The sequence below is a fragment of the Symphalangus syndactylus genome, chromosome 17 (genome assembly GCF_028878055.3).
Source record: "Symphalangus syndactylus isolate Jambi chromosome 17, NHGRI_mSymSyn1-v2.1_pri, whole genome shotgun sequence".
Taxonomy (NCBI): domain Eukaryota; kingdom Metazoa; phylum Chordata; class Mammalia; order Primates; family Hylobatidae; genus Symphalangus; species Symphalangus syndactylus.
The window spans coordinates 32156046-32184016 of NC_072439.2; the positions used below are offsets into that span (position 1 = coordinate 32156046).

The window sequence follows — 27971 nt, forward strand, 5'->3', positions numbered from 1 at the left end:
TCGCAAGAATCTTCGGCACCCCTCCCCATGATACTCTGGTCCCCCAGTCCATGACCCCAAAGCCCGGGGGGTGGGGTGCAGTGAGGGTGGGTCTCCCCTCTTCAATTCCTGCTATTGTTCCGCAGAAGTCTTATCTGGGCAATAGGTCCTGTCCCCCCCTTAGGAATCCCTCCCCCTATTGTCAGCCAAGGGGACCTCGGGCCCACAGGGAGGCTCCAGCTCTCCTCCTCACCCTCCCACCCCAGCAGTCTATTGTCTGTTGAGGAAGCCCAAGTGCACGTGACTGAGCCCAAGGGACGAATGGATACAGTGGACTCGGAGATGCATAAGGACCCAGGACAGGACATCTGGACATGGCTGTGTGAATGTTTGGCTCGCTCTGTTCCAGCGGCTCTCCCAGAAGTTGGGAGGGGTGAAGATCCTCTTGGGCTGTCCATTCTTGGGTCCATGGCTTGAAGAAGAATCCCCTTCTGCTCACTATGAACATGGCTTATGACCTCGCAGAGAGCAAAGATAAGGAGACCCAGAGCCAGGAAAAGGCTGCAGCCCCCAGGATCCTCTCCACCTTCCCATCCTCCCTCAGCTGAACATGGCAGCCTCAGAAGGAAAGGTACATTGGCATTTTGTGCTTTCGTATCTGGGTGTTGGGGGAATGGTGAGAAGTCACACTGCATTGGGCTTTCTGGTGGGGTCTAGACCAGAGGGTGGCTAGGGAAAAAGAAGGGCTGGGTAAAGAGGATACATCAAGAATCTAGGGCTGGCGAGATACAATGGCTCATGGCTGTAATCCCAGCACTTTGGGAGGGCAAGACAGGTGGATCACTTGAGCCCAGGAGTTCAAGACCCTGGGCAACATAGTGAGACTCTAACTCTCCAAAAAAAAAAAAAAAAAAAGGAAGAAGAATCTAGGGCTTTCCAGTGGTTTCATGCCTCAGTCTTTGTCCCTCAACTGCTGCAACTGCAGTTGAGGGACGAAGATAACAACATCTTTTATCTTACACCCTGTCCCCTTCTCCTTTCACCAGACCCCCTCCTCCAGTGGCTGGGGCCAACCGATCTCTTCCATATCACTTCACCCCACCTAACCCCACTACAGCCTCCCCTTCCCTCTGCCAAGACAGCAGCCTCAGTGATATAACAAAACCTTTATTCTCAGAAAACAGGAAAAACAAAATTAAAAAACAAAACCAATAATTTCCATCTGGCCCCTGCCCCAGCCCTCCCACCCACCCACATATCCTCCTTTTGGGGGGACCATAATGCATGCATAGGGGTGGGAGCTGAAGGAAACTGTGTTCCTTGGGCGGAAAAAAGTCCTTGGGTCTAGGTGCTCTCCTCCAAGTTGATATCCCTCCCAGCCTTGCCCACCCTCCAGGCACACCAAGAAGGAGGAATTCTGGAGCAGTGCCAGAAGGACTGCCCTGAAGCTCCTCGGGGAATATGCGGCTGAGTCAGCACCACCCCCATGGTTTTCACCAGTTACAGCTCATCTTCATCCAGCTTGGCAAGTCTGGCTTGGCAGCAAGGGGTTTTTGGAGTTGGAGAGACTGGAGGAGAGTCATGGGGAGCCTGGGGGATGTCACCGAGGGCCTGAAGAAAAGATTCAAGTCAGAGGATCAAAAAGGCCAGAAATCTACCCTCACTTCTCTCTTTTCAGTTAAGTCCCTAGCCAAGTCACCTCCTCTTGCCAGATATCTTAGACTGTCTGAGACTATCAGCTTCTCCTGAGTTAAAATAGAGGGGAGACGCGTAAGGGATGAGAAGTAGGAAGGACCAGACAAAAGGAAGGAATGATATGGGGAGGGAGCTTGGGGTCCCAGAACGAGAGAGGCTCTCCCCTTTTTATCCCTACAATGAGGGAGCTCTATTCATCATACCTGTTTATCCAGTGGCAAGGGGGCTCTGGCCACCTCCCCTTTGGGTGATGGCAGCAGGGAGGGGAGAGAGCCATTGATGGGTGTGTGTGTGCTGCCCTGGGCCTGATCTCCAAGCCGAATTCTTCCAGGGCTCCCCACGCCAGGCCCTCCTGGCCGCCCCAGGCTGTTGGTCTGGCTCTCCCGTCTCTGGTACTCAATGGGTGACTGCAATGCTGGAGCAAAGAGAGGAACAGAAGGAGGGTTACCTCAGAGACAGATCTCTTCCCTAGGGCCTGTATCATTCTCCCACTTTGCCCTCCCTCTCTGTCAGCCAGTGTCAACTGCTTAGGGCTTTAAGGGATTCTATCAAATTTTGAGCTAGCAGTGGAAAAGGGGATGGGCCATGGTCAGAGGGTAGGTACTGGAGACTGGGCAGTGAGGGATTCAGGAGGTCAAGGGGCTGAGAGAGCACATCGGGAAGAAAGGATGAGAGCTTCACCATTGAGGAAGTCCCGTTGGCTCTCCAAGATCTGAGCCACATGCTTGATCCAGGCCTGACTGATAGCAGGGTCTGCAGCCTGCAGGACATAGCGCTGGATCCCACCCTCTGGCCCTCTGGAGGTCAATGCAAAGCGGCAAGGGTCACCTTGGAGGTTCCCCTCCAGTCCCAGGCAGCTCACCTGAATTGGCAGATAGGAGACAGCCCCCAGATTCCTCAGGCCCTCTCTGGCTCCTCTGAGACATCCTCTCAGAGGCCTCATGCCTTCTCTCTCTCCAAGCCCTCCCTCGTGGCCCTCTCCCCACCTTAATGCTGTTCTTGTATACATATCCAGGCTGTGTTCCACCTCTCACTCCTCCTCCCAGGGCTTCACTGAAGATGATGATTTGCTCAAAGAGGAAGACGCGCCTCTCTCGACCTCGGGAAGACAGCAGCCCTCCAGCCTCAGGCTCGGTGACCCAGAAAGTGTCCTGGCCCAAGAGCTTCCCCTGAGCAGTCAGTTTGCCCTGAAACCAAAAGGATAGTGGCCTTGGAAAAAGAACAAGAAAAAGGACAATTCTCTGCTCCTCCCTTCCTCACCTGACATGCCCAACCAACCACGGGGTCAGCCCCTGGAGAAGACAACTCCCCACAAGGACCTCCCGAGTGCTAGGGCTGGGGCAGAAGAGCATCGGGCCTCCGGTTTCTTGCCCTATCTCCGTACCTCAAATCCTCGCAATCTCCCCAGCGTCATCATATCGTTGCAGCGCTTGGGCACAAAGCACATGACCTCCACAGCTTGCTGGGACACAGGTGAGGTAGGCGCATTGTTGGGCGAAGAGAGTCATTATTGGGAAAGAGGCCTCCTCAGCCAGTTGCCTCTTCAGACGGTGTCTCAACCCCAACCAGCCTCCCCCTAAAAACCAGACAGCTGTAAACCACCCGAGGGGCTGGGGGAACCCATGAGATACTAGGAGGATAAAGAGCACATGGTGTGTCCTGGAAGATCTGGGGTCCTCACCTCTAGCTCTGCAGTATCCATCCCAGCTCTATTGTAATACTTGAGAAAATCCTAAGACAGAGAGAAGAAACGCCCAGGGAGGTCACGAGAACACCCTTAGAAGCTCTCACATCCTCCCCTGAGGACACCAGTGAGGGCCCTCAGGAAGTCTGGGGGAGCCCTAAGAACCCTGGGGAGATGAATGAGGAAACGGCTATGACAGCCAGCTGTGCCCCCAGGAAAAAGGGGGTCCTGACCTTGAGCAGCAGCTGGTATTTCATGATCCGCTGCACAGGTTTGATGAGGAGGTCGTTCAGCTGCAGGCGGTGCCCCAGCTGCTGCCGGAGCTCCTGGGGACAGGGACAGGGTGGTTATGCAGCCTGGAAAGCCCCAGTTCTGTCCTCCTTCCCACCAAGACATCTCAGCCACTGACCTCAAAGTAGCTGTCCCCAAACTCTGACACCACATGCTCTGACTTGGGCTTATTCTGACAGTACACCACATACATATGCAGCCGGCGCTCCTAACACGGGTAATGTTTAAGAGAGAGCAGGGTGGGCAAGGAGGGAGGACACATCTCCAGAGAATCCCAGCCAATTCCTAAGCCCCGCCCCAGGCCCTGCCCCCTCAAGCCTCACGTGTTTGATGAATAGCTGAGCCAGCCAATCAGGATCTTGCAAACACCGTTGTAGCTCTTGCAAGAAATAGCTGGAGGGGTTGGTAGAGAAGGGCAGGTCAAATACATTTCAGAACCCCCACCTCGCCCACTCCCAGCAATTTCGAGCTGTCTGCCCTGGTAATGTGCCCTACAAAACTTCTCCAAACATTCCTTAAGTCGCAATGGGCTGATGTTAGGATACAGGGACAACCAGATGAGGGCCCCTCCCCAGCACCTAGCTGTCAGAGTTCCACCACTCACTCTCGGTGCCACTCATAGATTTGCTGGATATTCCCAAACACAATCCTGTCACGGCCTCGAAGACTCTCGGGGACCCCCTGAGCAGCCATGGTGGCCATGTAACCCTGTGGGAAAGTTGAGGGTGGGTCATGAGCCTGTGGTGGCCCTCTCCCCACCTTCATGGTGCTCCTATACACAAATCCAGGGTGTGTTCCACCTCCCGCTCCCTGGTGGGAGCCGCCCTGCCCCCAGAGTAGGGAGGTCCAGGAGTGGGGAGGCTTGAGAGGTGGGACAGAGGAGCGCCCAGGCACCTCCTGAAAATAGCCCTGGGCAGATGGAAAAGCAGGCAGGAGGGGCTGGGAAGGGGCAAAGGGAGCTACCTCCACAATCTGCCCCAAGTCGTCCACGTACATTTTCTCTGTTTCCACCAGTTCACTCAGGACATACCTAGGATGAAAGCAGGAGGAGGCCCCCACTTCAGCGTCGGAGCTCATCCTTGGTTCAGCTGGTTCCTCCCTCCTCCCCTTTATCATCATAGCCAACCTTGGAGGAAATTCCATCTAAAATGTGAGGGACAGTCTTCTGGAAGTTGCGCAACCGCAGGGAAGGGCTGTGGACACTTACATACTCCTTTCCAGAGCCTTCTTCTTCTGTTCCTCCTCACTCTCAGGGGCTTGGGACAAAGTCTCCTCTTCAGGTGGCTGGAAGGAAAGAACATCCTAGGGTGAGCAAACGAAGGCCCCTCGAGTGAAAGGAGCCTCCCCAGAGCCTGTCCTCACACCTGCGTCTTATCTCCAGGGCCCTCCAACAATGTGGTCAGCAAGGTCAGTTCCGGCAGCTCCTCTCCTGTGGCTAGAGCTGGCTCCAACATCCAGTTCTGGGTGCCAGAAGTCAAGTGTCAGAGGTCAGGGACAGTAGCTGGGTGGCCCCAACTTGCCCTCTCTGCCAGTGTCCTTCATAGATGTCCCACATGCTTTGGTGCCGTTCCCTGCTCACCTCATATGGTCCTGCCTGACCACTGTCTGCCTCAGTTTCCACACTGAGACAATGTTTGGAATGATCCAACCATCTCCTCAGGCCACTGATGGGCCCTGGGGGGCCTGGGGAACAGGGGCCAGAGCTGAGGCCAGAGCTGGGGCCAGAGGGGGCAGCCAGACCGGAGGCAGCAGAAGCCGATATACTCCCCTCACTGCCCGCAATGGAATAGGATTCTAATGGGAGGAAAAAGAGACGAGGAGGTGATAGACCTTGCCCCAGCTCCAGACTCAGGGTCCCCAGGGAACTCCCAGGGTCTTCTCTTCATGATGCTCAGCCTCTCTCTCCAAGGGCTCACTCTCTTGCCATCCTCATTTGAGTTGGCCAGGATAGAAAATTTCACCAGGGCACCCCTGGGAGAAAGCACAGTAAGGTAAACACCTGGCTCTCCAGGCCTGGAACCCCCAGTTACATGTGGAGGTTCCCCATATCCTGAGCATAGCACAGATAAGGGGGCGGGGGCAGCCATCTGGGCAGACATTGGAAGCTGGGGGTGGCCATCTGCTCTCCTACAACCCTCCCCCTTTCAATGGGTACAGACCATTCTCTGGGGAGAGGGGAGGATGAGCTGGGTCCATCTGCCACTCCCAGTCCCCTCCTCCACCAATTGCAGTAATCACTATAGAAAGAAAAGACTTCTGCAGCCCACCTCCCCAACACATGCGTAGACCCAATAGAGGAGGCCAATGAGGAGGGTCCATCAGGGTTATCTTTGGCCTGTGCTCAGCGACAGAGAGCTGTGATTCCTTATAAAGCCCCTTGTAGAACCACCTCATTCTCATTCCTCCATTCCCCTGTCCCTCTTCAGAAGTAGATTCTTAGCAAAAGGTTTGAGGAAAATAATCGGTTCTAGGCCTAAGGGGATTGTGGGTGGATTTTTCTCAAACCCGTTTGACTAAGGGAAAGAGATGAGTTCCCTGCCCCTTCCCCAATTTCCTTAACTTGAACTAACAGAAATTTGGAGGCAGAAGGGACCTTAGGGATCACTTAAGAAACCACTTTCCTGGAAAACACATACAGTCTCCAACCCTAAATCCCAAGGGCCAGGGCAAACAGATGCCCTGAACCCCCAGCCCGCCCCCCACTCGACACTGGGCCCTCTCGACCTGGCACTCACCACGTCCCCCCCGGGCGAAGCAGCAGCCGCATTTTGCCAGCACTTTTCGGATCACACGGGGACAGGCACAGCGACCCCCTTTGTGCCCCCCCCGCATGGCGCCCGGGCCCCCCCGCTCCCCCCACCCGGGCCGGCCATGCAGGGGGAATCACGGGGGGCGGGGCGGGGACGGCGCCGGGCGCACACCCCCCCTCCCTCCTACCCTGGTCCAGGCTGTGGGAGGGGGGGAGGGAGGGGACCGGGAGGAGGTGTCCAGGGGTAGGCGGAAGTCTAGTCTTGAGGCGGGCTGGGGGGCTCTAGAGAGAGAGAGGCGCGGGGCCCGGCCGCCGGGCTGGGCGGGGAGGGTTTCCGGAACCCTGTCGGTGCGGGGGCCTAGGGTCCAGATGTCCAGTGGAAGTGGGAGGGATGGTAGGGGAGGCTGGGCCGGGATGCGGCAGCCGCTCCAGCTGTCTCCGGCCTCTGGTTGGGGGTGGCTCTAGGCCCGGGCCGGGGAGGAGGCGAGGGCCGACCCCCGAGCCACTGGCGCTGTGCGGGTCCCAGCGGAGCGGCGAGCTGAATAACAGGCCTGGCCGCGGGGCCGCCACGAGGCGGGGCCTCTGCGGCCCAGCTCCGCCCTCTCCATCGCGTTCCCCCTCCTGCCTGCGCCGGGTTCCCGCCCCGATCGCCCCTCCCCCAGACACCACCACGTTCCCACTCCACGTCCCCAGCGCTTTTTCCCCTCCCTAGCCCGTGCTCCCCCGCCCCGGGGTCCCCCTCCCTCTCGCATCCCGGGCTCTGCGGAGCGCTGGGGTCGGGGTTCAGCCTGTCGGCAGGGTCTGCCCAGGTCTCCCCTTGGCCTCTGCGATGAAGGAGGACTCGGTGGATGGGGCCTTGGCCTGTGCGAAGATGTTCTAGGTTTGGGGCTGTCCCCGACCGCGTGGACAGAGGCCCCCTGGTACGGGGTGCGTGTATGGGGAGTCTTTTGTGGGTGAACACAACCCAGATGCCGCCCTCTGTCAGGACCCTTCTTTCCTCCAGGCCTCGGAACTCCAGCTAAGACTAATCGCCAATTAAGGCGAAGTCCTGGAGCCCGGGCTGGCGAGGGGCCAGGGGTGGGGCGCGGGGACACTCTGCCTGCGGGGGCTCGGGACCGACTGGGCTGGGGGATACACATTGGACTCGAAGGCGAGAGGAGTGGAGGTCTCTGCGATTAAATGGGTCTCATGCAAACTAGATGCGAACTTTATGCTAATAAGAGCAGAATATTTTTGAATTCGCCACTTGGCGCAGGATAGCAAACTGTGCCCCACCCCACCCCCAGCTTCTTACCGGGCTGCAGAGCCCCGGCGAGGACCTCATGTTCGCGATCCCTTCTGTGATCTCCCTCCGTACGTTCAGACTCTGGCTCGGTACCCCCCAACCCTAGGGGGCTTCTCCTCGGGGGCTGCGGGGACAGAACCCCTGTAAGGAACCTGCCCTCCTAGGCAGCCCTGACTTCCCCCTTCCCCTTCTCCTACCTGTCAAAATCCACATTGTTATAAAAGTGTCGCCCAGAACGGGGCTATGGCCCTCGTAATAGAACTCATGTATTCCTGCGACTGCCCCGCAGAACTCGTTTTCGGATAAATTGAGTTGTGGGTGCAGCCCTCCTGAAGGCCCTGAAAGACCCCCGACCCCACCGCGAGCCCCCATTCTTACCCCCTCCTGCCCGGGGAGGGCGCATGCGCTTAGCATGCCCCCCATGACCCCCAGTATCCGGTCAGTGCGGCCAGGGGCGGGGCGGTCCGGGGGCTTCATACTGAACCCCCACCCTGCTCCAAGTTTCAGGGTCGAGGGGGCACGGAAGCTGGGGGGCTTTGAGGCCTGCGCGCGTCCGGGGAGTTGCTGCTACGGAATCCGCCCCCTGCCCGGCTCCGCCCCCACTCCCACCCCAGCCAAACTTCGCAAAGTGGGTAGGGTTGTTCTTTTCTCTACAACCATAGTTGAACAACAAAACAACATCCTCTTAATACTAATTCCAACATCGAAGTGTGACCCAGGGTTTCTCAGTGTTACTACAGAGCCCGCTGGTGCATCCCGTTTCCCCAGGTCCTCAGGAGGCAGAGGGACTGGGAGTGCACGCAGGGATCTCCCCATCACCCCCTCTCCCCTTTCCAGTAGGTCCCTCTCCCCACCCCACCCCCACCCAGTCCCTGGAAAAGAACGGTGTGGCATAAAGAGTTGCATATTTTACTTTATTTTTATTAAATTAAAAGCTACAGTCTGGCAGCGATTCCAGAACAGGGTAAGGAGGTTCCTCATAGGGATCAGAGAAGAGCGGAGAAAGACAGACTGACGGAGACTGAGACACAGGAGAGAAAGGACAAGGTTAAGGGAGAACTGTATCTGATGAACACACACAGCCGGCTCCATGGGGGGTGGCGGGGAGCTCACATCAGCCCGATTTCTCCTCCCCGGCACCCGAAGTTCAGCGGTGAAGCAGTATGTGGGGGCGGTTGGGAATCAAGAGACCCTCCCTTCCCCACCCTAGGTCCTTTCTCCGCTTGGTCATGGAGCACAGCACATACCAGAAAAAGCCAAGGGCAATGGAGGGGCAGGGAAACCGGGAGTATATGTACACGGGGAGCGGAGAACAGAGTCTTGGAGGTCGGCCTCTGCCAGAAGGCAGTGGCTCACTCTGCATTCAAACACTTGGCCAGTGGGGGATGGGGGAATGGGTTGCCCCCTCCCTCTTGGAACTCCCTTCCCAGTCAGACAGGTCCCCTACAGGTGTGGTGTGGGGGGCAGGGGGCAGAGAGGAGAAAGAGGCTTCTGCTTGGTCCTAGTAGAGGCGGACAGCAGGGGCCTTGGCAAAGGCGATGTCCTTCAGTCATCTGTGATACCCTTCGCTCTCAGCTCCTCTTGCACCCGGGTCAGGTAGGTGGGGTCTGGGTACCCAAACCTGGGAGCAAAGAGAAATGAGGGTGAGGGTTGTTAGCTGTTTGAACTTGCTATTATCCCCATGCTCACTCTCATTCTAGGTGGCTCAGACACCTCCCCACCTCTCCTAAGGGAGGACGCCTCCAAACCCAAGATAACTTAGCCCAATTCTGCTTATTTTTGTAGGCTAAGCTGGGCACACCAGGACCAGGTTGAATGTAGGAGAAACTGAGATGGCTGAACAGTTTGGAAGTGGTCCTCTCCAGTTAGGAGGCTCCCTGAGTGAGGGGTTGGTGGGTCCCTCAGTGGAAATGGAGCAAAGGGGAGGAGCCAAGGGAAAGGAAATGAAGAGGGCTCGCACAGCTGGGGTCCCCCTGTGCAGCTGGTCTTGTGGTGGATGTCGTTCCAGGTGATGACATTCGGTCTCCCTGTGGTCATGGACGTGCCGATAGTGAAGGTGAGACGCTGGTCAAACGCCTTGCGGAACAGGGTCAGCACCTTGTTGCCCTCAGGGCAGTCCGGGAGGTAGGCCACCCGTGTGGTGCCAGGATACCGAACTCCTGGGTTTGGGTGTTCAGCCTGGGAGGAAGGTGAAGCAGAGTGGGCAGTGAGCAGTCAGGCATCCTAAGGCCCAGATGCCAGTGGAGGGTCAGCCAGGCCAGTCTCTGTCTGAGCACCCCCAGCTAATGCGAACGGGGCAGCAACAGGCTGACAGCTTTCCACAGCAGGAGAGATTATACGGCCTCTGCAGCAAAAGCCTGTTTCAGAGCATAATCCTTATGTTTTAAGAGATTTTTTCTGCTGCCTCAATCCCTCAAGTCTCCATTCAGCAACAAATGGATTCTCAGAAGTGATGGAAGTTAGCTGGTCCCTACACTCCAGACAACTCAGCAAAAATGTGAAGATAGAATAATCTATCTTTCAGCCTTCCCTTCACCTGAAAATACTCCTAATGTTTCTGCCACTGTCTAACTTGTTCCATTTTCCATCACTCTTCTGTGCAGCTTCTTCACCCCTCTGCAGCCAGAATTGCACATTACTCTTTGTCCAGCAGGAAGACACCTATAGGCCTTGACCACTCCTGTTTTTACAGAGTGATGCTCCTGGCTGTGTTGGGTTGGTCAGATCCCTTCCTATTGTGCCTCCCTTCCCCTAAGCCACCACCTCCACAGAATTTACCTCTGCCAAGATGTCAGCACAGTATTTGTGTTCATCAAGGAAATAATATGCAATTCCTTTCTCTCATATCTGATTTGCTTTTTTTTTTTTTTTCCTAGCTCATATCTGATTTTCACGTGTGCCTTGGGATCACAGGGACGGAAAAGCTGGGCCTCACGGGGACCTCCTAGGTCCAGGGCACTGAGTAGGAGGGCACAGTGGAAGACAGCAAGACTGTCTCACATCTAACAAGCACACTCACCCTCACTCGGTTTTCCTAGGTCAGAGCTTGGGGAAAGCCAAAGGGTAAGGGCAGGCCATGGTCTTCTTACCCCCTGGACACCGGGCGGGAAGACGTACTGGATGACAATGGTGCCGTACTTCTCATAGCTGGGCAGTAGGAGGGTGGCGTCCTTAGAGACCAGCATCCGCCCATTCTGGGGCTGGTTGCCCACCAGCTGCCCATAGAAGCGGCCGCACATGGGGCAGGCCTTTTTCACCTGCAGAGCCCGGGTGATGCAGCCCTCGCAGAATGAATGCCGGCACTTCTCCAATGTTTTGGCATTCTGGATCTCCCCCAGACAGATGGGGCAGGTGCTCTCCTGCTCTTCTGCCTCCTCCCGAAGGCGAGGAGGAAGAGGTGGGGGCAGGGGGGGAGGAGGAGGGGGGAGCCCCCGGGCTCCTGGGGGCAGAAGTGGGGCTGCTCGGAGAGGGGGTGGGCCTGCGCGGTGCATCTCAGGATGCTCCCCTCCACCCCCCAGAGCCAGGCAGCCCATCAGCTCCCCCTGCCTCTGAGCTTTCTTCAGCTCTTTCTCCGCCTCTTTTAGCAGCCCCTTGAGAGCCTTCCGGGCTAGGTAGAGCCCATTGGGAGGGGCCGGGGGAGGGCCCTGTGGGGAAAGCTGGAGAACATAGATGTCAGAAGTCTCGCCATCTATGAGGATGGACACACGGTGCTCCTCCCGAAGCCGGGCCAGCCGGGCTGGGGTCTCTTTGCTCAGGAAGTCCCACACAGGCTTGGAGACAGTCACTTTGTTCTTGCAGGTGCCTCCACAGGCTGCCATTCTGGACAGGACGAACGACACTGCCCCCAGGGTGAAAGGGACTCAGGGTGGGGGGTCCCCATTTGACAAGTATCAGTGCCTCCTACTTCAGGTGCCTTCCAAACTCTCTATTACCTCTGTTTTCTCAAAGCCTAATCCCCAACCCTTCCCCCAAATTCATATTCTGTCTCCCCTTATCTTCCAAACCCAGCACCCACTGAAGAGCAAAAAAGTTTCCAGAGCTGGCCGGGCACGGTGGCTCAAGCCTGTAATCCCAGCACTTTGGGAGGCCGAGGCGGGCAGATCACGAGGTCAGGAGATCAAGACCATCCTCGCTAACACGGTGAAACCCCGTCTCTACTAAAAATACAAAAAATTAGCCAGACGTGTTGGCGGGCGCCTGTAGTCCCAGCTACTCTGGAGGCTGAGGCAGGAGAATGGCGTGAACCCGGGAGGCGGAGCTTGCAGTGAGCCGAGATCCAGCCACTGCACTCCAGCCTGGGGGAAAGAGCAAGACTCTGCCTCAAAAAAAAAAAAAAAAAAAAGTTTCCAGAGCTATGTTATCATCTAAGCCACGTATCAGTCTTGTTTCTCCTGTCATTTCTCCCAGATCATGGAAACAATTTGCCCCTCCCACCTCTGGGGGGAAAATGGGCTGTTTAAAGGGGAGGGAGACTTTTTGCCCCTCCTTTTTGCTTACTTTGATCCTGAAGAGCTTAGAATTGGCATGCAGGCTCACTCTTCTTTCCCTGCTCCCTACTTGTAGGTCGTGTGACCTGGTAGGGCAGAAAAATGGAAGGAAAATGAGAAACCCCTTCTCCCAATTCCCATGGCCCCCAAACCAGCAGCCCATGGAACAGAGACAGAAACCTGGGTACAGGTTGCTAAGAATGGCATTACTTGGAACATGGAATGAAGGAAACCAGTTTAAGGGTGAAAATTGAGGATCCCTTGCCGGGGAGATACCTGGAAAGCCCATGGAAGATGATGGCAGCAGAAATCCTTCTATTTCCACTCAGCTGACCAGGACTGGGAGTTGGGGAAGGGTAAAAAGTTATGATGGCAAATGTTACCATTTCCCTCAGCCAACCCAGAAATAAAAAGTCCCCTTCCATCTCCTCTCTCCTCTGCAGAATTCCATCATCAGCTTCTCCCCAAGTTGCTCAAGAAGGAACTTCAACATGCTAACCTTCCTCCTTTCTTCCCCAGCTCTGAGGCCCCCAAGAAAGCCTAGGGCACACATAAGAGAAGTCAGGAAAGAAAACGCCCACACAGGTGGAGGTCTTCTTGCCGCCTCCCTCAGATCACATGGACCAGAATATTTCCTATGCTCCCCAACTCCTCGCCCTGCTCTATATTCCCAAATAATTCAGCCCCTATTGCCAGGGAGCCTTCCTTGAGAGCTAACTCAGTCCCTTCTGCTGAAGTCTGTTAAGGATGTGACCAAAGTGGCAGCAGCCCCTGCAATAACAAAGTTCTCATTGTCACCTTTTAAACCCAGCACAGGCAGGGCTGTCAGCTCCCAAGTCTGGCATTTAGGGAGGGGCGGGGCTCACACAAGGGCTCAGCTGGAGGGGCCTGATGTTTTCCCTGAGTCTGGTTGCACTGGGCTACGGGGCTGTCTCCACAACACTTCCAAATGCAGCTCAAACAGAAAGAAGGGCCATTGGTGTGACCTCCATTTATTGACTGATCCAAAAAGGAGCAGCTGTCCCTTCATGCCTCCATCATCGTTCCCCAAGGCCAGAGGCACCTCGAGATTCATAAAGTGAAAATGGAACCCTAGAGTCTCAGCCCATACAGTCTATCCGCGATGCAACACTTCTCTCCCCATCACAGGGGACCCAGGACCTAGGTGTCCTAGGTCCAAGTCCTGCTGGCACAGAAAAGGGAGGCGGGGCCACAGTTTAGGGTGGGTCTGTGATTCCTCTGTGGCAACCCAGGCCGGACAAGGGACCAGTCTCTCCCTCCAGACAGAGACCAGAGGGAGGCACAGCCCGGACGGGCAAGGGTCCCTGGGGGCATCCACTGAAGCAGCTCCCGCCCTCCTCCCACGGCCTCCTCCAAGACCCGACCCGGAACCAACTCCCCACATCCCTCACTAGCCAAAGCCCCCGGATCCCCACCGCCGGGTGGGGGTGCATGTCGGCCCGATCGCAGCCCTCAGAACCCCCGAATGGAGGCCAAGGCTGGAGGGTGCTAGAAAGATGATCGGCCGGGCACGGAGCAGGGAGCCTGGAGCCGCGCGCGGGGAAGGGAGGTGGAGGAGGGGGCGCCGGGGGAGCGGGGGGCGCGTGAGGGGTGCGAGCGGGGCCCGGGGGGCGCGCGGTGGGTGTGGGGGGCGCCGGGCTCACCTACCTCTCGTCAGCGCCGCCATTGCCGGTCACATGACTGAGGCTGTTGCTGGGATGACGGTCCGGGCCTTAGCAACAAGGGGGGGAGACCCCGAAAGGTGGGGGGTTGCAGGGGGTGCAGGCTGAGGGAAAGGGAAGGAGGGAGGACAGCACCCCCTTTCCCCTCACAGGTGATAATCACCGTTCCTTTGACCCCCTTCTATCCGCAAGCCCCTGCCCTTCCTCCCCAAAACAAAAATGGAGGCGCTGTCCCAGTCTTTGGAGGGAGGGGGTGGCGTCATGGAACTGAGGGTAGGAGGTTAAATCCCTGGAGACGCCACCCTTCTCGCTCCCCGCTCCCGGAGGAGCACTCTCCCTTTTCTTTCCCAGCCAGCTGCGTAGCAGCTCCCGGGAGCTGGTGGTGGATGGGTGGGTGAAGTGTTGGTGGGTATATGGGGATTCGGGGGGAGGGCGGCAATTTTTTGAATCCTTATGGTAGAAGGGCCTTTGAGGAACAATGTGGGATGGGAAGAGTCATAGTAAAAAGAAAAGCATTGGCTCTAAAAAACAAACAAATCCGGGTACTAAACTATTTCAATCCCCTCCCTCATCTCCTGCCTCTTTCTAGATTGTTACCTCCTATGACCCCCACAACCTGCTCTCAGATGATCATTGGTAAGTGCCTCTGATTTTTCTCTTTCCACAAACAGGGATATGGAGGCTGGTGCAGAATGGGAAGCGAATACATTTTTTAAAAAGTGGCTTGAGGTGGTGGTAGTGTCAAGTGTATGGTTCAAATAGAGTTAAAAACTCTCAAAGAAAAAAAAAAAAGCTCTGCTCTGCTTCCCACATCAAGCAGTCTCCGCCCAATCCAACTCACTTCCCTGGGGCCACATCAAGCCAGGTTTTTCCACCAGCCAAAAGACTTCCTCAGCCAAGACAGGAATCTCCCAAACTGGCAACAACCTCTATTCATCCACCCCTTTTTCACTCCCCCCTCTGGAGGGCTAGTCACTTTCTTCACTTTCCCAGGACCCTGCTGTACTCTTCCTTCCCTCCAGGAAGAGGACAGCTTTCCCAGGAAGCCTAGGGGAATTCTGGATTCCTTTTCTTTTAGCTGGTGGGCTGAGAGGCCTACTCACCTTTACAAAGATGGAGTGTTAGCAAGCCCAGAACTCTGGGAAGAGGAAGGGTCCCATCACCCTACTCTTCCCTGGCCCTCACTACCGCTGACCTCCCACAAGGTTGAAGACTAAGTTTTCTATTCCAGTGCACACCCTTCACAGCCTTTTTAAAAAAGTTCACAGCCATCTGTCTAGAAACCCACATCCTTAGTTAGGGGCCCAACACCTTGAACACCAGAATTCAGCTGGTCTCTGCACCGTTAAGCACAGGCTTCCTGAGAGAAGTGAAATTATAAAAAAAAAAAAGAAGCATTTCTGTACAGGAATTTGGATTGAATAATTTATTCCCTGTATTATGATAGTAATGGGAGCAGATACATAAATTTTTATTAATAAAACAAAAAAGATGAAAAACAGAAGCAACAAATGAAGACATCCATACTGCCCATAATACATCAGCCATGTGATCAGAAAACCCATTTCTAAAGAACAATGGTTGCTGGTGTCACAGAGTTTTATTGCATTCATCGGGGGAAAGGGAGATGGTTGGAATGAAAAAGATCCATCAGTCTTCTGACAGGAAGATGTTACATGGGGGCTCCAACCCCTAATTGGGGACTCCTCTTGCTACCACCTTTGGAGCAGAAGATGAAGAGGAGAGGGAGCTTCTCCCTATGGCCTCATGGCTTCTTATGAGACAGATCAGTCCAGCCAGATACAGAGCAAAGCAGCTTTGCATCACCACAGGCCAGTTGCTGGTGCCCATCTTTATGTTTAAAAAAAAAAAGTGGAAGCCTCAAGGGGGATGGAGGATAGCAAGAATGGGTGCCTTGGCCCCAGAGGCACTGTAGGGAGAGGAAGACAATGTATCTCATCAGGGTTCTCAACATTATGAGAATATCACACATCAACTCAACTATCTTTGGAGGGGCTGAGTGATTGAGTTATGGCTCTGACTCCTCTCTGGGGGTGGAGAGTGAAGATGACAAAGAAGGCCATCTGTCCCCTAAGAGACACGGTTGCAGTATAAGACAAGACAGAAGAGAACGGAAAAACAAATCCAACTGGAAAAAGGGGTGGGAGAAGGAAGCGTGCTAGGCACACACATCCAGGGAGTAGGGGAAGTTCCCACACTTGAGGCCTCCATCCTCTTGAAATGACCAAAATTGATCTAAGTAGAGATATTCCTTTCTTCTGGAAATAAACCTTGGGGATGGCTAGGCAGGATGAAAGGAAACTTTACATGGAGAATGAATCTTACACCCTGGCCCATCATCCCAGCCTCCAAAACTGGCCACACACCCACTGAAGGGTTCCAGTCCCAGGAGAGGGGTGAGGTTTCGGTGAAAAGCAGCAATAGTCAAACATCTTCCCCCAGGCTTGAATGCTTTTGGCCATCTCTGGGCTCCTGTGCCCAGATGTAGAGATGGGTGGAGATGGAATTGAGGTGAGGGAAGAGATTACTCAATCTTTTGACAGAGACCCAATCCAATTCTCTGCATAATCACAAGAGTCCTCTTAGGTCCCACCTCTGTGAGGTGCCAGGCTGCTGACCCACTCTCTACCCCACCTGTGTAGGAATGGCCATATTCCATCGTGTGTGTGCATGCCTGCACCCACATCTGTAGTATCTTGACTGTCATCCATCCTAGGGCCCACCAGGAGGGAAGCATGCCATAGTGAGTTTTATAAAGTTATCAGCAAAATTCAGACACTTTTAGTTCATCCCACACAGTGAAGTGCATCCAGAGTAGTTGCTTGAGCCAGGTCCATCTGTCCAGTCAGGTCCTGAAGATGGCAAACAACCCCCTTCCCCTAGCTCCTATATCATAGAAACAACAGGAGATATTACAAAGATCAAGGCACTTGGGAGAGAGTCAACAATAACATTCTAATACTACAAGCAGACTTCTTGTGGGGAGGGAGAGAGGGAAGAAAAATGGCCAAAGGGGGAAAAGGACAATATATTTCTGAGGGTCAGAAAGAGCCTACTCGACAGGATGGAGTTATCTGGATGGAAGGAGACTGCAGCCTGAATTTAGCAAAGGAAGAAGAGAAGTGGTGGCTAGAATATCCCCACAATTCCCCGAAGCGTCTCAGAACCCCACCATCTTGAACATCAGAGAGAACCAGGCAGTCTCTTAGGCAAAGATGTTGGTAATAAAATCCAGGAATCGCTTAGCATACTGCTCTGGATGGACAGTAGAGATCTCTGCCCCAGCCTGTGAGAGGAGATATGGAACAATGTGTCAGGCCACCCTAGCACCCGTCCCCATCAGCCCCACCCAATGTACCCCAGACCACTTCCATTCTTTTGCCACCCCATTGCTCTGGCACAAGAGGCTCTCCCTTCCCAAAGAATAGTCAAGACAGGAAAGGAAAGGCTGTTGGGAACTCTCACCCCATGCTTAACAGTTTTGGCTGCATGAGCTGCTTTCTTCTTGGCATCATACTGTGTAAGGATATCAATGAGGCCCATGAAGTAGACCTCCTTCTGGGGGGCTCCTGGGAGAGAGACCAACAATTCGGAGCAGGTTTAGTTCCAATTCCCTTTCTCCAGGAAGCAGTCAGTTTTGTTTGGAAAAGCTAATCAGGCTCTCCCCCACCACTCTAGTATCTGTCCTCCAGGAACAATCCCCTCTCCACCCTTAAATTGTCCCGGTTCTCTCACCTTCAGCACTCCGGATGGCGTAGACATCAATGAAGGACTCAAACTCTCCTGGGCCCAGGGGCCGATGAGAATGGATGTAGCCTCCAATACCCTCTGGGGAGGTGCCATAGGAGCCCACCAGAGCAGGAGGTCCAGTCAGGCTGCAGTCCCCATCCACCTCTGACTCATCCTCCCGCACGGGCCCTTCCTCCTCTGGTTCAGAGCCCCGAATGATGTCGTGGATGCCTAGCAGAAGGCTGTAGTCCATGATCTTCAGCTGCACTAGAAACTGAGACCCACTGACAAATCAGACGCCTCTCTCTCACTCTTCACTGCTAGGTATCACCCCTGTACCTGTACCTTTGAATTTCTGGGGCCCTTCTGGGGAAAGGAAGTATAAAAACTGAGGTTGCAGGGCATACCACTGCCTTTAGTGCCTGTATGTCCTGGTATCTAAGATTATCCTTTTAGCTTATTCCAGCCACCCCTTCCATGGGTCAGCTCAGCTCCAGGGGTTTTTCATGTCTCATACCAAACCCCCATACATGCAGAGGACCTGAAGAATAAAGGGAAGGGGAGGAGCTCCCTCATACTGTGAATGAAAGAGACAACTACCCTCTAGGGAGCAAAAAAAGGAAAGCCATTTCCCAGAGCATCCAATCATCACCTCCACATCTCTCTTTAGCTTCTCCAGAAATATTTTCTTCTCCTCTTCACCAATATATACTTTCTGGTTCTTGTTGAGAAAGTCCATATCCTTAAGGGTGGGCAATTCTTTAACCTAAGAATAGATAAAGGGACATCTTGGGAACATATCCCTTCCCCAAGGTCTCAGAACCCCACCTTCTGTCTAGGGCTCTATGCTAGCTCAGTTAGATCTCATCTAACTCCACACTGTGATGCTTCCCTGGTCTGTTCTCACCTCCAGTGACTTCCGCAGACTCAGTCACTACAGCTATATCCCAAATCACATCCCACTACTCTCTGCTTATGGTTTTCAGCCAAGACACTCCAGGCTGACTTTTCTTTCGCCTCCATTTTTTTTTTTTTTTTTTTTGAGATAGGATCTCGATCACTCTGTTGCCCAGGTTGGAATGCAAGTGATGTGATCTCAGCTCACTGTAGCCTTGACCTCCTGGACTCAAGTGATTCTCCCACCTCAGCCTCCCGAGTAGCTGGGACTATAGGCACGTGCCACCACGCCCAGCTAATTTTTTTGTTTTTTGTAGAGATTACGTTGCCCAGGCTGGTCTGGAACTCCTGGACTCAAGCAGTCCTGCCTTGGCCTTCTAAAGTGCTGGGATTACATGCATGAGCCACCATGCCCGGCCTGTGTCTTCTTAAGCAAAAGTAGCTGCTTGAATAAAATAACCCAGAATGGGAAGTGGAAGTTAAACATTTTGCTCTTCAACTCTGGCAACCTCACCCATCCCCAAGCCTTCCATATGGAATAACCCATGCCGGTGTTAAAGCAGCTGCTCCCACTGCCCCTTCCAAACAATCCCCGGATCAACAGAAGTTTACCCCCTCTTCTTTTAAGTGGTTTAAGATAATAAATAGCTAGTAATCCCTATTCCTATATAGAGTGGCCTCTCCATCCTAAGATGTTCCCCTCATCTGCCCTCCCTCATCCCTCACCCTAGCATATAAAATTACTATCACCTTTTCCTTATCGCTGGCTTCCCGGGACACTAGGGAACCCTGCAGAGAGACCCAAAGACCAAGTCAGTAGAAGTGGCTAAAAGAACAGTCAGAACCCAGCCTCTAAGATGAGTACTCAAACCCAGCCTTCTTTCCCTTAAAAGGAATCATCCAAAGACCTCCCAGGGTCTTCCCCATTCTCAGGCTATCAGGAGCCTCCCTCTATCAGAGCTATCCTCTTCTTACCTTGAGGTCATACTTCCTGTGCACAGGAAGACGGTGGCTAAACATATTGCGCATCACAAGCATGTAGCTGTCTTCATTGTCCACACTGACTCGGTACATCCCCAGGAACTGGGGCAGAAGCGTGTTGCCATGGCACTTCACAATGTACTACGGTGAAAGAGGGGGAAGGAATGGGGAGAGCCTGAGTAGCAGATACACAAACAGCCCAGGGAAATTCAAACACTGCCATTCCAGGGTAGAGCAGAGGACTTCAAGTAGAGAGGTTACAAAGTCAAAAGTGGTGGAAGCTTCCCCAAAACACTCCAGGTTATCCATGCCGTTTCTGAATCCCCCTTTCCTCTGATTCCTTCCATTTGTACATCTCTTAGTTTTTAAGTGTCATCTCTCAATTCACCTTTATCATTCTTTGAGATGAGGGAAGTTAAGTGTTATTATCCTTATTTTAGACGCTTTCTATATGCAAGTGGCACAGAACCAGGATTAGAACTTACATTTTGTCAATGAAATCATTTTATCTAGAGCAGTGTTTCTTCATAGGCTAGAGTCCCATAATTTAAAATGTCTGTATTGGGTTGGGCTGTGCTGTGTCATTCTGTCACTATAATATAAATACAGATTTTTTATACCTCAAAAAAAAAAAAAAAGTCTGCATGATGGCCTACAATTTGGATTTTTTTTTTTTTTTTTTTTTTTGGAGATGGAGTCTCACTCTGTTGCCCAGGCTGGAGTACAGTGGCGCAATCTCGGCTCACTGCAACCTCCGCCTCCCAGGTTCAAGCAATTCTCCTGCCTCAGCCTCCCGAGTAGCTGGGAGTACAGGCGCACACTACCACATTCAGCTAATTTTTTGTATTTTAGTAGAAGCGGGGTTTCACTGAGTTACCCAGGCTGGTCTCGAACTCCTGAACTCAGGCAATCTGCCCACCTCGGCCTCCCAATGTGCTAGGATTATAGGCGTGAGCCACTGCACCCGGCCTACAATTTGGATTCTTTTTTAAAAATTCTCCTGTTAAGCCAGGCTCACACCTCTAATCCCAGCTACTTGGGAGGCTGAGGCAGGAGGATTGCTTGAGCCCAGGAGTTTGAGACCAGCCTGGGGAACATAGTGAGATCCTGTCTCTAAAAAACAAAAATTATTCCTTCAGTGCTTACCATCTCTCTTTCTGTGTTGCTGCCTCTTTCTCTTCACAGCCAACCTTCTCAGAAAAGTAATCAGGAATAAATCCATTTCCTGTCTCTCATTCACACCTTGAATCACTGAAATCAGGTTTATACTTCATTCCTCCTCTGAAATCTCCCCCATATCCCTCAGTTGTCAAATCTAGTAAGTATTCTAGTCATTGTCATATTTCAGCTTTGTGGCACGTGATCCTATTGACCAGTATCTCCTTAAAACTCTTTTCATCCTCAGCTATTATTATATCACCCTCCTGATTCCCCTCCTCTCTGTCCTCGAATACTGTATGGAATGTAGCATGGCATAAATAATTAAAAGTGTCCATCTACTCTTAGTTTCCTTTATGGGCTCATTTCTTCACTTGCTCCTTTAGGTTCTGTCCTCAACCTTCTTTTTATTTCACTGCACACAACCTCCCTACAATAATCGTATCTATAGTCATGGTTTTAATGATCACTTATTCACATATAATTCTCAAACCTATACTCCCAGTCTAATCCTCTTTCCTGAATTCTGTACCCATACCCCAACCACTTACTGGACATCCTCATCTGGATGAATTGCAGAAACCTCAAATTCAGTATGTCCAAATCAGAACTTTCTTCCTCCAAAAACCTGTTACTGTTTCTAATTTCTGGCGAATGGGCACCCAGTTATCCCTAACCAGGAACTTGGAGGCCCCTGTGTCTTAACTCTCAGTTCTCCCATAGGTCTTCCTTTGTATCCCTACCACCATCGCTCCCCCAGGCCTTCATTGTTTCTACCCTGGACTATTAAAATTACCTCCTAACTGGTATCCACCCTTCGAGTGTTCCCTCCCACCAATCCATTCTCTAAAATGCTGTCACATTTTCTAAATATTTCTAAATAACAAATATATCATGCCCCTTGCAAAACCACCTTCAGGATAAAGCCCAAACTTCTTTGTGGGGCTTATAAGCCTCTTTACAATCTGGCTCCTGCCTATTTCCATAGTACTACATCCCATCCAAATGGAATTTCTTGCCGTTTCCTAACACGAAGTTCTCTCATGGCTCTGTGCCTTAGAAGTGCTGTTTTCCTTTGCCTAGAATGCTGTTCCACCCTGTCCAATGGTTAACCTCTACTAAGTCCTTCAAGGATCAACTCTTACAGTATCTCCTCTAAAAAACTCTCTTTAGCCTCCCATGTGCACTTCTTCCCCTAGGTGAGTTAGGATGCTCTTCTCTAGCTTCAGAACATTCTGTACAGACTTCTACTATTGTATATATCTTGCTGTGTGCTAATACTGGGTCACTGGTCACTGCCATTAGACCAAGGGATCTGTAAGGGCCACAGATGTTTCATTTACCTCCTTCTCTACTGCCTAACATAGGACCTAATAAGAGATATTCAATATTTGTTGCATAAACCAAAGACTCCTTTTGGACTCTTTGATGTATTCCTTGCTCACTGATTTTGGTGAAATTTTTCTTCAGTAGAGACATTCAGAAAGAGTGTTTTTACTGCCAAAACATTCCATAAACTCCACACTCCAAGTAAGTCTTTTTTTTTTTAATCTTTTTTTTTTTAGACGGAGTTTTGCTCTTGTTGCCCAGGCTGAAGTGCAAATGCACGATCTCGGCTCACTACAACCTCCGCTTCCCGGGTTCAAGTGATTCTCCTGCCTCAGCTTCCTGAGCAGCTGGGATTACAGGCATGAGCCACCATGCCCAGCTAATTTTGTATTTTTAGTAGAGACGGGGTTTCTCCATGTTGGTCAGACTGGTCTCCAACTCCTGACCTCAGGTGATCCTCCCGCCTCGGCCTCCCAAAGTGGTGGGACTACAGGTGTGAGCCACTGCCCCCGGCCTGTAAATCTTATCAGACAGAACAGCTTCCCTCATCCTATTTAGGGCTGGATATGATTATGGATTCTCTCTTCCAATGAGATTTTTCCCCAGTCAGCATCTATTACTGACAGCAGCTGAGCTGTATGTGAGTAGGGAGGAGAGGAAAAGAATGGGGCTAGAGAGAGGCCTGACCTGGTGATAGTTGGAGAGGTTGCTATGCATGTCAGCAATGTCCTCACTGGATACTTCTTTGATGACCAGAGTCCGATCGTAGGAGATAAGGAAGCGACCATCACTGCCTTCACTTTCGTTGGGGGGGTTTCGGGTAAGGGACACCTGGGGACACAGAATAGGCCAGAGCTCTTTTCCTCCTCCTTTATATGCAGAAACAAGTCAGAGGAAAATGGTCAGCTGAAAGTGGATGAATTCCTGGGGCAGGAGATTCAGCACAGGTCCCTCATCAGGTGTCCATATGTGGACTGAAGGAAACTGAATGCAAAATTCTTTTTTTTTTTTTTTGACAAGGAGTCTCACTCTGTCACCCAGGCTGGAGTGTAGTGGTGCGATCTCAGCTCACTGCAACCTTCGCTTCCCAAGTTCAGGTGATTCTCCTGCCTCAGCCTCCCAAGTAGCAGGGACTACAGACGTGCGCCACCACACCTGGCTAATTTTTATATCTTTAGTATAGACGGGGGTTTTGCCATGTTGGCCAGGATGGTCTCGAACTCCTGACCTCAGGTGATCTGCCTGTCTCGGCCTCCCAAAGTGTTGGGATTACAGGCGTGAGCCACCGCGCCCGGCCAAAATTCTTAATGGATCTACATCTTTTCCCCCAAGGACAAGGTTTATAGTTTTCATTAAATTTCTGAAAATGCTACAATCACAAAATGGTAAAGAATTATATTTGCCAAGACTCTCATTTCTCCAAATATGGCTGTCCCAAATAGTACTCCTCAGTTGCTGGGGGGAAAGGGCTACCCTCACCCCTTAATGGACTCTCACCAAGTAATCTTGGTCATCAATGCCAAATCGATCACGGAGGTTCCTGAAGACCTGGGGACAATACTCCTTGAACTTGAAATGACTGGGCAGATTTTCCCTGAAATTCAGGTTTTCAAAGTAAGAAAACAAACAATATTACATTTACATACACTTGGTAGTTTATAAAGTACTTTCAGACATATTACCTCATTTGATTCTCATAAAACCCTGTGAGGTCCTTTTTATTTTTATTTTTATTTTTATTTTTTATTATTATTTTTTGAGACAGAGTCTCAATCTGTTGCCAGGTTGGAGTGCAGTGGTGCAATCTTGGCTATCACTGCAACCTCCGTCCCCTGGGTTCAAGCAATTCTCCTGCCTCAGCCTCCCAAGTAGGTGGGACTACAGGCATGCGCCACCATGCCTGGCTAATTTTTTGTATTTTTAGTAGAGATAGGGTTTTGCCATTATTTGCAGGCTGGTCTCGAACTCCTGACCTCAAGTGATCCACCCGCCTTGGCCTCCCAGTGCTGGGATTACAGGCATGAGCCACCACGCCTAGCCCTTGTGAGGTCCTATAAAAACATATTATTTCCATTTTATAGAAGGGGAGACTGTCTCAGAGTGATTCAGTGACCTGCCTAAGTAACATGGTTGGTAAGTGGTATAGTAGAGCCAGGATCTACTACCCATCCAAACAGCAGCATTTCCCAAATCTCAAGCAAGTCAGAAGCATTCTAAAGTCAGCAACAGCCACCACTGTTTTGAATGGCATCTTCTTTTCCTAGGAGGGCTTAGAGAATTCAGGTTTTTCTTTCAAGGAGTCCCTGTCAGAAGCTAATGGTTCTCATGGCATCTCCAAGGTCACAAGCAGAAAAAGAGAAAAAGAGCAGGTAATGGTATCTGCACATATTTAGTCTATGGAATTGCCAGGCTAGAGGAGAGATAACACTGATTCATAGAAGGATATAGGGAACACCAGAAATTATTCTCATGGTTTCCTTGCACAAAACTAATTTCTGCATTTGGGAAGGATGTTAAATTTTCACCTCACTGAAACTTTTAAAATTACTTATTACTCCTTTCTGGGAAGGTTGATATGAGAATGGCAAGGATCATCACTTACCTGTGGAAAAGGTGATTGTTGACCTTGATCTTGGAGCTGGCCTTAAAGTCATCTGGCAGCAGCATCACCGGGGGAGGCACCTGGCTGAGCTCATTGATCTGATAAGCCAAACCATGAATAGGGAAGCCATGAGGAAGGGTGTGGAGAGCTACCCATACACTGTGTCCGGGCAGCAGTCATGCAAGGGCCACTCAGACCTCATTCCTTTAAAAACACTGGCTATGCATATGCTTGACAGAAGTGAGAGAATGTGTCTAACCCTTCTGCTGCCCAAGAAGGACTACAGTAAGCAACTCTCACATACAGCCCCCAACACGCCCACCCCCGTGGAACTTCATGCTCACAACAGTCATTTTATATTAGGCTAACCCTGTAAGCAACTCAGGACTATTTTTAAAGCTGTGAGAAATTCTAGAAAAAAAAAAAAAAAAAAAAAAAAAAAAAACTCTGCAAGCTCAAGGCAGCTACATGTTCTATTAGAAAAAGAAAAAAAAAGGCATTTTTAAAATGCACAAGAGTGTTAATGGGATTCTGTGGGCCCAACCACAGCAAAAAGGATAAATGTCCATATCCTGCAAAAGGCATCTCTTTGCAAACAGGACCAGTCTTCCTAGACCACTCTGACCCAGTTGTTTGCAGTAGGCCCCCACCTGTCTAGGTGTAAGGTAAAGGAAGAGCAGCTGATTTCAGAGCAAATGCAGGCAATCAGAGGATGTGAGCTCATTAGGCATCTGTTCCCTAAAGCCAAACTGATCCACAGCCCAAAGGACACAAGCATCACATGCTCTCCTCGGCCCCCAGGATCTGCAGTCTGCTAATTCGGGGTAGAGAGGGAGCTCTGGTACTTAAAAATCCCGAGCTGTGCTTTCTCCTTGGTGTTGCTACAGTACCTTTCACCTGCCTTTGTTACTGCGTGACTCTAATCACTAGTTTATGTAAGTTCTCCCATCTAGATTGTGACCTCTTCAAGAGCAAGGACTCATTCTAGTCGTCCGCATCTTTCAGGTGTCTAACTAGCACAATGTTTGGCACACAGTGATCCTGACATGTCTATTAACTGAATAAATGAATGCCTTGCCTATCCTTACTAGATCATTCCACAGAGGCTATGAACTGCAGTCTAACCTAAATCACACACACTGCAGTGCAACCAACTCCTCCCGTTCTCAGTAGAAAAGGAGGACAGAACATATTCCTCCAGATTAAAAAAAAAAAAAAAAAAAAAAAAGCCACTTGAGACTCCCAGCCTAAAATTCAGCTATAGCTCCTCCTGCCCCCTCCTCCCCACCTGCTAAGCAAGCTGAATCATCACTGAGACATATGTTCAAGGAATTTCTCCATTCCAAACACTTGAAGTAGATATGTGTTGGCAGAGGGTGGGGTGCTGGGGCTAAAGTATATATACCTAGTGAAGCTGAGGTAGGTCTTACATGTAACTCCCCCAATCCTTAAAAGGGAAAACCCTCCCTGTTAAGCATCCCACAGGGAATGGATGAATCACCTGGAAGGTACATATGAGAGGCAGCCCTACCTCCATCAGCCTTCCCCATACCAAGTGCCTTCCACTGAATACTCACTAAGAGCTTATCACCCAGAGAGCCACAAATCCAAAAGGGATGCGACTGGCCACAAACAACATTCTTAATTTGTGGTTAAATTCTTTACCACAAATTTAAAATGTGACAAAACGCGTATTCTTCCTCACAACTTCCATCTCCACAGCTAGCCATGACTATAATCATTCAAGAACGTTGATTTCGAAAATATTCCGTGTCACATTCAAGATCACTGCATTTCTCCCACTCCAGACCTGACGGAAGATGGGCAATGGCTGTGCTTCTTTCAGCTGAGGTATCCTCAGGAAAGGGGATGGAGGTCTCCCTGGACTCCTCCTGACTCCCAGAGCAGTTTTCTGCTTCAAAAGTTCACCACCATAGTGACCCCAGGAAAAGAGCCCCTCAGCCTTCTCTTTGGTCAACAATCGCCACCACCTACACCAAACACGATCGCTCTAGCCAGCGATAAGGATGCACTTAAGACCAAAGGCATATATACATAAGTCCTGAGAGAGTGCAACTTCTAGCTCAGGGTGGGATAGCTTCTCTGAAATGCTGTACCTCTGGAAAGGAAAGGAAGGGACAAGCAGGATTAGAAAGTCCAGGAAACCTGGAGCTTCCCCGAGACAAAGCCAAGATTCAAAAGCCAAGGACCAGGGCTGGGAAGCAAGGTGGAAAGCAAAGTGAAAGAACCTCTTCATCCATCTACTCCCCTTGGCCCCTCACCCTCCACCTACACTCTCACCAAAAACCACCCGAGAAAAAGCCACTCCCCCTAATGTCCTCCCCGCTTGCGCCCGGTCCCGGCCAGTCCGCGTAGCCTGAGGCTGAAGCTAGACATGGCAGGAAGGAGTCAAAGCACAGGCAGCTGGATTTCACGGGGGGAAGGTGGAACTAGAGTGGAGCAGTAAAGAACTAATGGGGAGAAAAAAGTCCACAGTCAGAAAACCTGCTGGGGGAACACCTGGGGTTGGTGGGCAGAGACCAAGACAGCCCGGGGGAGGGGAGTGGCACTGCGTGGGGCTCCGGAGGCTGGAGCCTGGAAACAGGGACGCCTCGGAGCCGAGGGGTTTGGACAGGGCTGCGGGGATCTAGGGCTGGCTCTCACCGAGTGGGCTACGCCCCACAGGAACACGCCTACCAGCGGGTCGGCCGCCCGGAACACCTTCACCTTCTGCTGCACGAAATGCTTCTTCTTGGTCTTGGAGGCGAAGCCGAAACCTGGGCCCGGGCCTGCTGTCGCCGCCGATACCGTGGCTGGTGGGACCGAGGAGGACGCCATAGTCTACCGCGCAACCGACCAAGTGGAAGCCGGAGCCGGCCGCGATCCAGGCGCCCGACCCCGGAAGCGGCGCTCACCTGCGCTGCTGTCACGTGACCGGAGGCCGGACAACGGACGCGCGAACAGGGCGAGGCAGGACGGGGCGGGGCGACGCTGGCCCCGCCCCCCGGCTCCTGCTGCCTGTCCCAACGTCCGCGCCGTGTGTGGGCTCACCTGGCGCGCGGGATCCCTGTAAGCTGACGACGCAGGCGGCCCGCGAGGCCCCTCGACCTGTCAACTAGGACACCGTGGTGCGGCCTGGGCTGGCGTGATTGACTCCCAAGGTCTAGGGTTTCTTTGCTGCAAAGTGGCCGCCTTCCGGTTTTGCCCAGTTTCTAATGAGTAACCTCGGACCTGATGCTAATGCGAAAGCATTCTTACCGAATGGGGGTTGGGAAGGGGAGGGTTTTGGAAACCCAAAATTCTTACCAGTGGTCTCAAGCGTCTTGAAATTCATTCATTCATTTAACAAGTATTTATTGAGCACTTACTTGTACTAGGACCTGTTCTGGGGCTGATTTTCCT

The 27971-nt window shown here is 52.0% G+C and overlaps 3 protein-coding genes across 19 annotated transcripts; all 3 read right to left on the reverse strand.

The window, feature by feature from the left end:
• Window positions 1-1130: 1130 nt before the first annotated feature.
• Window positions 1131-8261, reverse strand: ARHGEF25 (Rho guanine nucleotide exchange factor 25). Of its 5 annotated transcripts, none has more exons than XM_055248176.1 (16): window positions 8062-8261; window positions 7693-7807; window positions 5229-5443; window positions 5014-5109; window positions 4857-4933; window positions 4613-4679; window positions 4254-4357; window positions 3973-4042; window positions 3768-3857; window positions 3592-3684; window positions 3356-3406; window positions 3059-3136; window positions 2661-2861; window positions 2356-2536; window positions 1878-2089; window positions 1131-1590 (listed from the first exon to the last, which is right to left on the reverse strand). In XM_055248176.1, the coding sequence occupies exons 1-16, from the start codon at window positions 8158-8160 to the stop codon at window positions 1480-1482; spliced, it is 1860 nt and encodes a 619-aa protein (XP_055104151.1). In that variant the 5' UTR covers window positions 8161-8261; the 3' UTR covers window positions 1131-1479. The 5 variants fall into 5 exon arrangements, with proteins under 5 accessions (XP_055104151.1, XP_055104154.1, XP_055104155.1 ...); XM_055248179.2 differs by lacking the exons at window positions 7693-7807; window positions 8062-8261 and adding exons at window positions 5480-5620; window positions 6385-6475 and having other exon boundaries at window positions 5229-5332; XM_055248180.2 differs by lacking the exons at window positions 7693-7807; window positions 8062-8261 and adding exons at window positions 5480-5620; window positions 5809-6320 and having other exon boundaries at window positions 5229-5332.
• A 317-nt stretch (window positions 8262-8578) lies between these two features.
• DTX3 (deltex E3 ubiquitin ligase 3) lies at window positions 8579-14082 on the reverse strand. Of its 9 annotated transcripts, none has more exons than XM_063620084.1 (7): window positions 13839-14065; window positions 12670-12710; window positions 12447-12509; window positions 12181-12256; window positions 10773-11521; window positions 9644-9861; window positions 8579-9304 (listed from the first exon to the last, which is right to left on the reverse strand). In XM_063620084.1, coding segments are annotated over exons 4-7 (1044 nt in total). In that variant the 5' UTR covers window positions 12182-12256; window positions 12447-12509; window positions 12670-12710; window positions 13839-14065; the 3' UTR covers window positions 8579-9228. The 9 variants fall into 9 exon arrangements, with proteins under 9 accessions (XP_063476154.1, XP_063476151.1, XP_063476153.1 ...); XM_063620081.1 differs by lacking the exon at window positions 12670-12710 and adding an exon at window positions 12969-13233 and having other exon boundaries at window positions 10773-11502; XM_063620083.1 differs by lacking the exon at window positions 12670-12710 and adding an exon at window positions 12969-13233.
• A 1181-nt stretch (window positions 14083-15263) lies between these two features.
• Window positions 15264-27750, reverse strand: PIP4K2C (phosphatidylinositol-5-phosphate 4-kinase type 2 gamma). 5 transcript variants are annotated; one of them, XM_055247974.2, is made up of 10 exons: window positions 27234-27750; window positions 24570-24667; window positions 23465-23561; window positions 22655-22798; window positions 19475-19621; window positions 19250-19288; window positions 18255-18368; window positions 17609-17876; window positions 17339-17442; window positions 15264-17159 (listed from the first exon to the last, which is right to left on the reverse strand). In XM_055247974.2, the coding sequence occupies exons 1-10, from the start codon at window positions 27405-27407 to the stop codon at window positions 17079-17081; spliced, it is 1266 nt and encodes a 421-aa protein (XP_055103949.1). In that variant the 5' UTR covers window positions 27408-27750; the 3' UTR covers window positions 15264-17078. The 5 variants fall into 5 exon arrangements, with proteins under 5 accessions (XP_055103949.1, XP_055103952.1, XP_055103951.1 ...); XM_055247977.2 differs by having other exon boundaries at window positions 23465-23530; window positions 24593-24667; window positions 27234-27652; XM_055247976.2 differs by lacking the exon at window positions 19250-19288.
• Between the last annotated feature and the right edge of the window lie 221 nt (window positions 27751-27971).